Source organism: Salarias fasciatus, chromosome 8, assembly GCF_902148845.1.
Source record: "Salarias fasciatus chromosome 8, fSalaFa1.1, whole genome shotgun sequence".
Lineage (NCBI taxonomy): Eukaryota > Metazoa > Chordata > Actinopteri > Blenniiformes > Blenniidae > Salarias > Salarias fasciatus.
Window position 1 is genome coordinate 12,424,488 of NC_043752.1, and position 14,544 is coordinate 12,439,031.

General features: G+C 40.8%; 1 protein-coding gene across 1 annotated transcript in view; it reads right to left on the reverse strand.

The window, feature by feature from the left end:
- LOC115393236 (zinc finger protein 385B-like) overlaps positions 1-14,544 on the reverse strand; it is a 75,047-nt gene that overhangs the window by 34,380 nt on the left and 26,123 nt on the right. The window contains exon 2 of the mRNA XM_030098117.1: positions 7,906-8,184. Within this exon, the coding sequence (XP_029953977.1) occupies positions 7,906-8,184 (279 nt within the window). The remainder of the gene's footprint in view (positions 1-7,905; positions 8,185-14,544) is intronic.

A 14,544-nucleotide genomic window follows, 5' to 3' on the forward strand; every position in this document is an offset into this window, starting at 1 on the left:
AATTTAAAGCACTCTGAAATGCCTTACTGGTTACCTTGTATTGCACTATATATTTCATTGGTATCCTTTTAACGCTAGTTCCACCCCATTTCAAAAATAAATAATAATAAAAAAGAAAACTTAATTTAAGTGTAGCGCTGTTACATTGCCGGATCACTACATTATGTTAATGTAAACCCTAACAAACCTTGAGTACGTCCTACAGCTCTCATCTCTGTAATAAGTTGCAGAAAGCGACACATTTTGAGGCCATTTCCATGATAGGCATGCTTCTGAATATTAAAGCCCTCTCACAGAGTGTGCATTCCCCTTAAACATTGGCTGTCTCGTGTTTTAGTTGCTGTAAAAAGATGCTCAGTGCATCTGAAGCCCTGTGTGTGTCTGTGTGCACTGCTGCAGAGGGCTGCATTGTTATTCGTTCAACAGACACTAAAATCAACTCAAATAAAGACAATTATTCTCCATCTCCACCCCGAAACCCTGGCCTCAGATGTCCTATATTTGTTGTCTGTGCACACACACCAACACACACACACACACACACACACACAGCCACGTCACAATGATTTACATTTATATACTCATGACCTACCGCAGAACTACCCAAAGCACCCGAAATCTAACCTCAAAGCATGTTTTCTTTTCTACACATCCTTTTCAATTCTACAATTTACATGATAAAGACTGACTTGTTGTCTTCAGCACACGCACACACACACACACACACACACACACACACACAGCTTGTGTCTGCCTTGTGCGCTCCTCGCTGACTCCTTGTCCACTTGAATAACTGTGGTGTGGAAGCACAACGCTGACAAATCCTGACAGTTTTACACTTGATTTCAGGCTGCTGCATTCAAATGAAAGCGCAGGCTGAGGGCCTGGAGCAGAACGGTCGTATGTCAGCTCCACACATTATGCTTTCATCTGGCCACGGACCTCCCAAACACTGGCTGTGCAGACCTCCTATTTATGTGTGTGTGAGTTTCTCATGGAAATTCCACATCGGATGAAATAAAAAAGTAGAAGGAAGACACAAAAGGGAAGATAAAGGCTTAGAAAGCTTCTTAGTTCTCTTCACCTATAAATTCATCTTTAATTTATTCAAGTTTATTGAAGTTAATTTCAAAACTCTGTTTGAATGCACATCCTGCAGTAGGAGCACTGATGTGTGCTTCACTGTAAGTGAGCAAAAATCCAAATAAATGCAGCCGCCCTCAACTATTCAAATATATTCACCGACTCTTCGGCTCATGCGACTCTCTGCTTCATATGCAGGACGATGAGTCACTTCTTCGGACACGAAGCCTCGATGCAACAGCACCCAGAGAGAAGGCTCGTGCAGTCACCATCAGAATATAGCTTCCCGGTCATTTCTGAGGCATCCCCGACCCCCCGTAAATCCCAACGCCCCAGGAAGCACCGCGGAACAGGTGTCTGCGTTAACGCCATCACTCTCCCAGGGATTAGGTGCTGCATCTGACAGCCACAAACACAAAAGATGGCGTCTGATGCACACGTCGCCTCATTTTCTGTCGCCCCTTCACATTGCAAAATAGGAGCTGATGACTGAACAACATGATTTGTAAAAAATGGCTTTTACACATCCCTATCTGAAAGCTGACACAGTAAGTTTCAATATGTTTCGACATGTCTGCAGTGCATGTACATGCACACGTTTTGCTGCAAGAGCTGACTGTATTCCACACTGTGTAGCGTAGGGAAATACAGATCAGATGTTTATCCGTAACAAACAAGGACCGCCGACATTACAGTACTTAAACTACATAAATATAAGAGTGCTGTACTTCAACAACTCAAGATATTTATTAATTTTTAATCATTGTTGTCAATAGAAGGCCTTCAGGTCATGTTGAAATATTTCTTTTTAAAGCATGGTGCAAATATTACTTAAGTACACATAGAATTTCATTCTGAAAACGATATTCCTACAATAAGTAAAATATATACTTGAAAACACTCCAATCTAATCTATCTTTATTTTCATAAAGCACTTAAAATACTATTCTCTGCACAGTAATGTGAGTAGTTGTATTTTGTTGAGTGAATCCCGGGTAATAATATATGAAGATGTTCATATTCTGAAGTCCTGTTTGTGCAAACATGAGAAAACATTTTTGTCATAATTTTGAACATTTCTTGCAGGATTACCTTTTTATTCTTCTTGATATGCAACAACCACCTGATGACAAGCGGCTGGTTGGACTCAGTCGCTGTATTGAAAGCTTTTCATTAAATATTCTTTGATTTGTTCCCACAGCATGAAGCTAACAAGAAAGACTGTTCTCATTTTACTGTCCTATAGCTGTACTGCCAGAGAGAAAATACGCTATTATACACTTATCTCATATCTGATCATCAATCTCCTCTGCAGCTTAAGGCCAGCATTTCCACCGAGTCTTTTTTTTTTTCTTTAAACCAATTTCATGCATGATAATGACGATGATGGAGATAATCAATTTGTTCAGCGATCCTAAAAGGTGATAAACGCATCTTCCTGTGCATGTTTAACCTTGTGCTGCTTCAGGTTTTACATTAATAGACAGATAGAAGACAGAAAGTACTTTATTAATCCCACGGGGAAATTCTTTACATCTGACAACAGCCAGCCCAGAGCTGATCGGTTGATTTAATTGTGCTCAGCTGGATATGAGACCAACATGCCAAACTGCTGTCGGATTAATACAAATCGTTCATGTCTTTGCTGTGAAACACACACCGACACACACACCTAATGCCAATAATCTAAAAAGGCACAGCCCCGATTTTATATAACTCCACTTGTTGTCCAGCCGTTTAGCGTGGAGTGCAGGAAGTAGAAAGTGCTTCTGCTCCGTTCTCTTTTCAAAAGGCCCCCAGTGAGAACGACCCTATTAAAATCTCTTTTCATCGGAGCAATCACTTCATAGAGCTAAATAAAGGAAAAGCCAGTTCAGCTGTGAGAAGGGAATGGGTAATATTAGGCCGCTCTCATTGCAACACAGATTGAATTATATGAACAGTCACCTTAATTGACTTGGCTCGTCCTCTTTTTCTCATCACTGACGAAGAAATGAGCAACGGGGAGAACGACTTCCTGCAAAATGTCTGTGAGAATGGGTTTAATTTCCTTGTTTCCACAAACCGCTTCTTCGTAACAATGAATATTTGTGGCTTCTGAACCTGAATATGTTTGGATTTTATTACATGTACAAAGAAATAATTAATATTTATCAATCACTTGTGAAAAAAGAAACAAAAAAAAAAAACAACTGAGAAAAACATTAGTTGCACCGACCATGATTGAAGAAATGCATGAAGCTGGGTTTTCGAATCAGGCAACTGCATTTTAAATTAACAAGACAATTTTTCTGTTTGTGTTTCTGCTCCAAATGAACCATTTCACAGATAATTTTAGGCTCGGCAAATTGCTCGCCGCGCTGCTCAGTTTGACTGCACATTCACAACTGCACAAACAAAAGGAGGCTGAATGCTGCAGGGTTCATTTAACTGGTTCAAACATGGCAGGTGTGAAATCACTCCGTGCCCTGTGTGGGGGGAAGCGAGAGGCCCGCCGTCGCCCTGAGGGAGCGACACCAGAGGCCCGAGAGCGAGTCTCATTTTAGCCATCAATTAGAGGAGGAGACGTCTCTGACACCGCGGCCCCGCAGAAGGCAGTATGCAGATCACAGACCGCGTTCGGCCGGGGTCGTTTAGTTCGCAACACGCGGCGATGTTAGGAAGATGATGTATCTGTCCTGATTTGGGCTCTCTTTATGAACATTTGGCAAGAAGAGCAACGACTAATGAAGGAAAACTGGAGTTAAATTGAGGTTTTATTCAAGAGACTATGTACACAATGACAGTGTGCCAAGATTTGATTCTGTGCTACGCTGAAATGGGGATCTTAAAAAAAGAAACAATCATGTTCAATTAAAAAAAAAAAACGAAAAAAAAAAAACAGATTTTAAAATTGTTCACATTTTTTCCCCAGTGTCCTTTTAACCCTTCCACCAGGCCATCCTCACTCTAAAGACTTAAGATAAATAAAAACACTGCCTCACTCTCTCCTCTGTTCCCATAATGATCAGTCCATCCACTAGAGGGCGCCGAGTGTGACAAGATGCTGTTTCAAATAATCACTGTTTAAATATGTACAGACTGTACAAATTAGTAAAAAGACTTACTTTTCTCCAAGATTTGCATTTCACTTGACATAAGACATGTTTTTTTAACGAAACCACTCCTACGCCAGTATTTCTAAATGCAAACTAATAGCTACATAAAGCTGCATGTATTAGCATAATTAAAACTCTAGTGCAGCCAAAAGAACACGAGCACAGAAAGTATAAATTCTAATAAAAATAGAAATATACTCACTTTTGCACTTCCATTATGTTTGTTGCAGTACAATGAAAATGAACGATGTTATGACAGAGAATTGTTTCCGACCTTTTTAACCCTTTCACAACCCAACTCTGATCAGAACTAATGGAGCCATTCGAGGGCGCCGAAGACTCAACGTAAAGTTACTAAACCTAACCGAGCTTCTGAAAATTGTTGGTTTTGGCGAGCTGTTTTTTGTTTCATCAGTCGCCTTTAGCTTTAGGATCAGGTATGAAAATGAAAAACGAAAACATTGCAGAAATGGTAGAAAAAGACTATTCTGTTTCAGTTTAAATTTGTGTCTAAGTTCTAATAATTGATAAAATCACACTATATTCCAATAATTTACTCTGATTTCCATTTTTTGACAGTAGCAACTTTTGCGCAATATATTTGTAAAACATTCTCCACTGCAGTGAAGTCAAACTATTCAAAATGAAATGTAACTTTTCCTACTGACTACTGAAGGCCAGACACCTTCATACCTCCACTCATCATCCCAAACCCGTTTCTATCACGACGTAATGTGGATGAAGAGTCTGGGCAGTCGCACAAAGCTGACTGGAACTCAGCGGTTTGCATGAACTCTCTGTGTGAGCACGGTTTTTCTCCAGATACCCTGGTTTCTCCGCTTTGGTGACTCTTAAATTGCGAATATGACTGTGTGTAACTGTCTGTATCATAACCAGCTGTGACTGACTCCCATACCTCAAAACCCTAGATTGAATATATAGATGAGATATTAAGAATAACAGGAGGTTACATTAGCTTGAGTTAGTCAAGAAGTAAAAGTTTGTTTCTGAAAGCTGACAACAAAGTCAGAAATACAAAGTTCATGCACAAACACATGCACAGAAACACACACCTCTGTCCTTTTGGACTGAATCCGTCTCACATTCCTAAGTGTGACTGATGGTCTGCAAAGGCTATTATCTGATACAGAAAAAGTCAATAATGCTCTGATGATAACAAAATAAGGCTGGAATAAGGCAGAAATTAAACAATGGATGGAAAATTAATTCAATCTAATGTGCTATGTTAGACTGGGACAGCTAAATATGTGCAGTAGGCTTACAGCTGGGGGACAGTGTCATTCATCAACATTAAAAAGTGGCATTTTATTGGCCAGTTGTTCATTAGAGGCTTTTTTTTTGTTCCTCCCAGAGAGCTGATTGATCAAGCTGGTCAGCGTGGCAGAGTGACACAGGTGCCGCTGACTGAAGGTGATTAATGGCCCTTTATCCAAACAGGTGTGCAGAGAATACTGGAAAAAATGCTGAGGAGCTGCAGTGGAATGGTAAATGTACACTCTGAACCATATCTCTGTCACGGTCCTGCAAACGCTCACATCTGCAAACCTGACAGAGGTGTTCTGCTCTTTCCATCCCTGGAAAATAGTCCAACTACTGCTAGAAAACCTGGACGTGCATGGCTTTTTGGACAGATTACTGGAACGCCAAGCTTTGATTTTTTTTTTTCTTGCTTATTTATATAACACATACTTAAAAAAAACGCGCAACGCTCATGTCTGAGGAAGAAATCAAGGATTTGCTGTTCTCACTTGTAAATAAACGCCATGCTTGGGGAACTGATTAAAAATGCTGCACATTAAGGAGGAGAATCACAGAGAGCACAGTAAATAAAAACAGTTATGACAATAGCTGTGTTGTGATGCTGCAGCAGCTGCTGACTGAGCTGTGGTCATTTTAAGGCTGTTTGTGGTGCAGTGCCATCAAGTAAATACAAAGTTATGAGATTTTCAGTCAGTGTTAGCAAAAGCCGAGATGTTTGTCCTCTTGAGTAATAAGTGTTGGACTTTCACAATCTTCATCACATAATTTTGCCCCATTTGAAGCCAACACACCAACAACAGACTGATCAGAGCAGATGTTTTAAGCCGTCGGTAGATGAAAAGCTCAGCTGTCATAAGTACGATAAATGATGACTTTGTACCATTTTGGGTGTCCTCCTTTCAGAGCTCTGGCATAGAACATCATGTCTGGCTTGGATGGCTTATTAGGATGAATTATAATAATGAAATCCTCTATAATTTCATCTGCGACATTCGAAGTTTTTCCTCCATTACAAGTTAAAGTGTGAGCTGAGTGAAAGGTCCAGCTGTGTTGGCACTACCTGGAGATGATTTAACCATCAATTTGCAAATGAGGCAATAATATTGGAGTGAGTCTCACATTTGCCATATTTCCACTGACCAAGTGGAGTTTTCGGACGCAGAGAAGATGCAATCACTGCACCGGCCTGAAGAGGCGGCCTCAGCGGATCCAGCTGCACTTGGATGTGCAGGATGAAAATGAACCTAATCGTGGGGACATGATCCGCCTCTCGGACTCCACTTCAGTTCAGTAAGACGGTGAGCGGCAGTATCTCTGTTTGAGGAGGACTTCACTGAGGAGGATTACACTGCTCAGCTGAGCTGATATCAGCTTTCAATATTTGCAGTGGATTAACACGTTCTTCAAACCGAGGCTTTACTGTAGAGGTCCACCTCTAGCATCAGTGAAACACTCAAACCATATCGATTATACGAATCACTGCATCACTGCAGAAACAAAACTTACTTGATTCTCTTTAACAGAGTCAAATAACATGCTGAAGTCATAAATTTTAATATTGCAACACAGCTATAAAACTAAGAACTGTGCAATTATATTAGCGTACACACATTCTTTAATTATAAGCGTAAGCAGCGAATAGAAATCTGCCTTTCAGACATGCTAACTTTCTTCACAACAGTAGTTTGACCTTACGCCATGAAACCTCTCCACGAGTACAAGTGGGAAACAACACAAAGAGTATAAACTATAAAGACAGGTCAGTTTTATACCCATCTTTTACTTTTTATGTATGTCCATTATACAGTAAAAAGAGAGTGCTGATGTGGGTTTAAGTTTAACACAGGGTGAAGGCGAGCTGGAGAATATGCCACAAACCATCTGAGGAGATGCAGCAGGAGCTTATGAAACGTAGCAAACATATTTGAAGAAATATCGACTTAAAGTCAGAACTTGATGTGTCGAGTTTGCATGTTCTCCCTGTCCAAAGATGCTTTTTCTCCATGTAGAAATTTGAAAGAAATTGGTGGCTGCAATATTGTGAGGGTGAATCTGTGCTGCCCTGTCTTCACTGGTAAACAAGACAGAAAGATGGACGAATGTCATTAATTACTCATTTGAGAATCAATTCCCAATGCTGAAGCTTATAAAAACCTCTATAAAGAGAGGATTATTTCCTGATCTGGCGTTAGATTGCATTTCCCACTTGATTTTTCTCAAATTGCTCAACAAAAAAAGTGAAAGCCGAGTCTATATATTATCTGATCACAGACAGCCTTATTGTCTTTTAAGAGTGTCTCAAGTACAAAAAAGTATGGGTTTATAAAGTTCTGCATAAGACATTCAGGAAGGCTAATACAGTCTGGAACAGACCAGACAGCTGCTGTCTGAGCTTTTTCCATGTGACGATTAGACGAGTAAACGATGCACTCTGCGTCTGTACCTGCGCTGACGGCCTTGGCCAGCCGGCGGAGTCTCCTCTGATGAGTCTTCCCTCTGTAGTGGATCTGCGCCTGGGCGCTGGAGTTCAGCTGGATGTTGCACACCTGGCACATCGTGGCGCTGCCGCTTCCCTGCCGGCGCTCCCGTTTCGCCCTGAGACCGGCAACTCCCACCCTCTTCTCCTCTTCCTCGTCCTCCTCTTCCTCCTCATCCTGCCCCGCCTGACTCTTGGGCAGCGGGCCGTTGTCCAGCCACTCGCTGCTCTTTGGACGTTTCATATCTGGAGAAAAGAAGGATAATTCAGAGGCAGTTGATGGCAGGATGGGAGAGGAAGGATGAGTGAGTGGCATGTGTGTGGCTGGAGTTTCCACAAGGGGGCAACAGAGCAGCATGACTGCAGGAAGAGGAGATGGATGGCCTTTTTCATTTGTCCATCTGTGATTTTATATACACTGCTCGATTTTTCACCTGCAACCGAGAGATTTCACAACCGTAAAAAAAAAAAAAAAACTCCCTTTATTCTGATTTATAAACAACCAAAGAGTGAGTTAGGCTGCACTAATGTGTGAGGTTTTCCACATGCATGTGTTAAAAATCGTTGCCGTCCCAACAAAAAGAAATGCGGACAAGATGAGTATCTGCTGTGTGGATAAGCACCTTGTTCCAAAGTGTTTCTGTTTGTCAGATGATAAACGTCGATTCCCAGGGCACACAAAAACGACTTGTTTCTTTGTGAGCGTGCAGCTTTAATACCTCTAATGGCTGAGCGATTATGGCAGACTGACAGCATAAATCAAACGACAACTGAACGTGAGCTCTGCAGTGGATGTGGAAATGTGGCCCAAATTCTAAGTGAATTCTTTGTTTTGCTGCTGTTCATATGATAATGGGATCAATTAAGCCCTCGTGGCGTTGGACATTTTATCCCCCCCCCCCCGCCTCTTTTGAATACCTCACCCCCACTCTCACCGAACAGAGACCACCATTTGTAAAAATGTTAGATGTCCTTTAAAAAAAAAAAAAAAAAAAATCTGTTGAGGATGAAAGTGGAATGGAAATGTGTTCACTGGAAGCCATCAGTCTGCAACATGGACTTCAAAGCTGCAGCTCGGCACCACAATTATGTGAATGAAAGTCAGGCAGAGAGCAGGGGACACGAGCAACTGCTGCCGGAGACTGAAGGAGGAGGGATTTTTGCAGCACCGCTAACACATACAAGGTGTGGCAACAACTCAATGTGATAATCTGTGATTTCAGAGCTGGCTTTATGCTCGATTTCATATAAAACAACAGAGAAACTGTTCACTAAGCTGCTCCCGAGTCGTTCGTCACCAAACAACCTTGACTCCTGAACATTATGTTTTTCTATGTGAGGTCTCAGCTTCGTCTAACGGAAGGATAAGAGCCGAGGCTTTTGCTTCTCGCCCCCAAAGTCTCCGTTCAGTCAATGGTGCGCCGTCACAGAGCAGCGTCGATGTGGAGGCAGGACACAGGGTCAGTCAGTGGGAGGTGGGAGCTGTCTAACCCACTCTGAGCTGTTTGCATTGACAAAAGGGAGAAAGTCAGTAATTATAAAACAGCCAAAGACACTATAGATCTCAACTTTAAGTGCACCCATTAGCTGAACCAACCTCTGCATATATGTGGCGAATTTCCAAAGCCAAACCGATTAAAAGATTGTTAATGAACATAAATCTAAATTTACACGATTTTCTCAACTTTATGTGATAAAAAGAATGAAAAATAAAGAAAAACCACTCAGAGAACTTTGGAAATTTGTAGAGCTGAACTGCATTATCGGATAAAATGTCAATTGCTAGCAGGTGACCATGAAAGTTACATTAAATTCATATATTTTTTCATGCTGTGGGAGGTATCTTTTGTCGGAACTCAAGTCAAGTCACAATCCTTGAAAGCACACTTGCATAAAATCAAATTACTAACATCAACATTCCACTTTTGACCTACCTGCTCATATCATCTGTAGGCAATAGCTCTTATTTGTCACCTCTCAAAGTGAAACACCCAAAACGTCTGAGGGAAATTTTACTATAAATCACTCTGGATAAGACCAGCCGCTAAACAGGCGAAACTGAATTATCTCCAGGCTGCTGATTTACGGCTCATCATTATTCAAAGTGATGCACTAACCACATACTTATGTTTGCTGATGTCTACCGGTACGCCGATGCCTCTGGTCAGAGGTGTGAACCATCCCGCTCACTGGAAACAGCCAAGCTGCTGCTCCCGCTCGTCTGTGTGTGTTTAGCTGGAGGTGTCACCAACAGCCCCCATTAAAAAACAACTTTTAACAGGTTGCCTGCAGTGCCAGCAGCTGCTGGTTCCTGCTGGCATGGCAGCCAGTGCTGCTCTGCCTGTCTGGCACTGGGGAGGGCAGCTGGGAACGGCCCCAATACGTCGCTATGGAGCAGATAGCCGAGGTGACCGACGCTGTGCAGCACGAGATGAGCTCCCTGCAGCAGCAAAGAGCACAAGGTGGGAGGGGAAAGAAGTGTTTTTCTCCTGCATGGCAGCATTTTAAGTTGCAATGCAAGGTTAGCCCCAAGTTCATTTGGATAAAGATAAAGCCAACATGTCATTGTAATTAAATACTTGCAAACTACAAAATCAAAGTGCATACGTTTATAAATATGTACTTACAATCATGCAGCTTCTAAATTTGACAGCATGCTTTTCTTTTTTTCTTGTAATGAACAGAAAAATGATAAATTGCTTCCAAAATCCATGTAATGCCAGTAAAATCAGCAGCAGTCATTTTTGTGCATAACTCTTTAAAATGACTCATATTTGAGAATCAACATCAAGGTTGAAGATTGAAAGTGGAGACGTTACTGATGTGTACTGTATATCAGCAAAACTCACGAAAAAAACAGTAAAATGGATTTATCGAGGTGATTGCCATTAAAAAATCCCATAAGAGTTTACTTTACTGCATTGTGAGGTGTTACAGATTCCTCATCATTGCATAAAAGTTGACTTTATCAGTTTATTTATCTGTGATCATGAAGCAGTTAAAAAAAAGCCAAACTCCTGACAGCGCAGTAGCCGCTTCCTGTGATTAATGTGACGTGTCCTGCCAAATATTATCACTGAGGCAGGTGTACGTTTTGAATTGTTAACTTCTGCCAGCGTTGGAGCGATAGCAATAAACCAAACTGTGAAATTGGACTTAATGAGAATTTAAACTGGCTTTGATCCTTGAAAGTGAACACCTGCAACCACGGATCTCTCTTTTCTTGTTGCACACTATTTTTCCCCCCAACAGATGACGTAAGTCTATCATCTAAATTATGCTTTTTCACTTAAACGGAGAAAATAATTCTTTACAGTGAAGGTTAGAGTCTGTAATTATGTATAAAAATTCAACCTGAAATAGACTGTCATGTGATAACGAGCAAACAGGCAGACGAACATGAGTAAATATCTACATGATGTCAATCTAAATACACTCTAAAGGAGAACATTCTCACTATTTCTGCAACATTATATGATGATGACTTGCAGAGATGGTCCTGACAGCACCTTCCACCGATTCCTTGGCGGATGTTAGAGCGTTTTGAGTTACTTACTGGTGGAGACGGCCGTGCAGGAAACATTAGCTCAGTCTTCATATCCTCATACTGTAAATCCCAACCAGCACATACAAGGGTCTGCATTCATAATGGGACCCTCAGAGGGGCTCAAGTACCTGAAACTTAGTAGCTTTATCTACCGGCCAGCTATCTGTTGTCCTCTCAGCAGTGACGCTATCGGCCCTCAGCAGCTCTTTAAATACCAGCACTCATCGGGCCGCTGCTGCTGCGGGATGAGCAAACACACCCAGGCCTAAAATATGAAAGCCACACCGCCAAGGCTGCTTCATGTGCTTCTACTCAATCTCCACCAGTCCTGATAGCCTGTTAAATAGCTTGTCAAGAAGAGTTTAACTAGTTTTTTAAAGACCACAGACTGCCTGGAGAATACATGAAAACAACAAACTCTGCTTCATTTGCTCGATGACAACATCTTCTGATTAGATGCGGTTATTCTCAAGCATAACAATCTCAAATCAAATAGTTTTTTGAGCTGCAAAGTACTTTTTTTCTAGTCAAAACTCAAACTGCTTTTACGCATTAAACACTGAAATGAAATGAAATGGAAATATTGATTTAAACTAAAAAGAAAAAGGACTTTTAGCTTTAAACAGGTGCAGAAATTAACATTTCTAGCTCAGCTATTGTTTTCAGGGCTGACCCTGCTGTGGAGATCCAGCATAAAAAAATTAAATAAAATAAAGTTTCCTACATTTGGATGGAGAGAGTCCTGTGACTGTTAGATAGCTTTTGCTTGGCATCCTTTACTGTACAGCCTTCACAACAATCAAATTGTTTCCGCTACTATTATTGGCACACTGCATTACGTCTTCACCTTGACTGTGACCCCAGATCGAAATCCTGGTTTCAGCAGGAAGGGAAACTACTGCAAGAGCTCACAAATTCTACAGTGAAAGTTAACATACCTTACTGTGGTCATCAATGTGAAAAGGAGCAGTCAGACCATCATCCATTTTCAGAGCATTTGTCACTTTTGAAACCAAAATTTTAAGTTTTCTAACTTTTCCAACTGTCCAACTTTTACAGTGAAATTAAAAATCAAAAAGTTTCCCAGCTCAAAAACTACTGGTTTATGTTCTTAGCTGTTCCATCATGAAAGTAGAAATCATCATTTTTCAGTATGAACTTATTTTCTTCATTGTCACCAGATTTTTAAGATCGAGTCGGATCTCTATTGATGAAGACCTTGATGATCTGGATTGATTTGTCTCTATAGTGATGTACAAACTCAATTTCAATTTAACTACCTACTTAAAATGTCTTTGTCTTTTTTTGGCCTATATATCCTATTTCTAAATTTTTAATTCATTTTTTTATTATTTTCCAAAGTTCTGTTTAAAACAAAAAAAACACCTTCCTACCGATATGCATTTTTATAAGAGTAATTTTCTCACCTTCCTTGGTGCAGTTCACTGCGTAAATATTACAAAGGGTCCATAATATTTAGCACTAGATGACCCTTCATCTGCATCTTGTTAAAGGATTCTCTCTAATCCCTCTTGTCAGCAATCACTCAAGCTTTCAGATATAAAAAAAAAATAATAATAAAATGTTCACCTCTCGTGTTTAACATCTTTGTTTTATGACCGACAGCTGCATGGAAACGACCTGTCAACTTCATAAACTACTCTATCGAGGGACTCACTTGTAGCACCAGTGTAATGTTCTCCACATGGATGTGTGCATAAATGAGGCATCATTCATTTCCCTCTGTGGCACGCCAGTGTCTGTTTACCAGCTTCTGGTGACACCTTTCATTGTTACACAGTCAAACAATGGCCAAACTATCTAATGCCGGGCTTTACTGTTCAGAGAAACAATAGGACATTTACATTACAGAAAAGTGTTCACAGCTTTTATGAAATACGATTCTGTGTGGCTGTAGTTATTCAGTATTACTGCCAGTTTTTGATACAGAGGATTTGTTCGGTCAAGCCATCGTTCCTGGGGCAAAAACTAAATTATGAGGTGATAAAATACCAGTAGTTTTTTAGAAAACTTTTATTCTACATCAGATGTATCACCTCTATTTCTAGTTTTGCATGTTGCAGCTCTAGAAACATTTTTTTGGTGGAAAGTCTGCTAAAATGGCAACTGCAATGGTGCGAATATACTCCATGCTAAATACAGACGGAGCCTTTTGTCCATCTTCTGCTTTCATTACACGCCTCATTTGGTACGTTTCAAATCGAGCTCATGGAGGAACAGCAAATGGAACGATACCACTGATGACCTGCGGGGGCAGCGGAGTGCAGCATCGGTCATGTGAAGAACAAAAAAGTCAACATAACATTGAAGATAACAGAAATAAAGATCTCTTCTGTGACTTTGTAAACGTCTGCATGCTAACATGACTTTGTTTGGGAGAAGTGAGCAGGAGCAGCAGTTCCACAGAGTCCAGCCAGTGAAGTCCTGAGCTGACAGGTTGCTAATAAACTGCCAACCTGTTCGGCCCGTTACCGTCAACCTGCTCCCCCCCATCTGCATATGGCTCAGTCTGCTCTGACGTGCTGTTGTTTCATGGCCCGGGGCTTCATCTGCTCATGGCCGAGCTTTGACAAATGAGCGTGTCTACAGGATTTCTGGTGAGCCTGTGTGAAGAGTGAAACAGACACCCGAAGCAAAATGTCAAAGAAAGAAAGTTTGAGACAACAGTTTTCATGGGGAAGTGTCACGTTTAGATTTAAAAGTTTCAATAAAATGTAGAACTAAACTTCCTGATTTGAAAAGAACTTGATATTACAGTGTCTCCAGGCTGCATCTCCCATTACCTGAATGTGAGTGAACTCTAATTTATAACATCACATGAACCAGATGATGAAACTATTCAATAAACTATTCAATAAAAATCTTATCAATCAACATGAAGATCATGGTTCTATTTTTATCTGAGGGACACAGCATGTCACTTCTCTATACATAGCAGCGTGTAATTCCAAGCAACTGTACTACGTATATATCCATTACACTACAAAAGTCACTTGACTGTTTGTCCTCCTTGCTGCACTCCAGATAAGATCATAGCT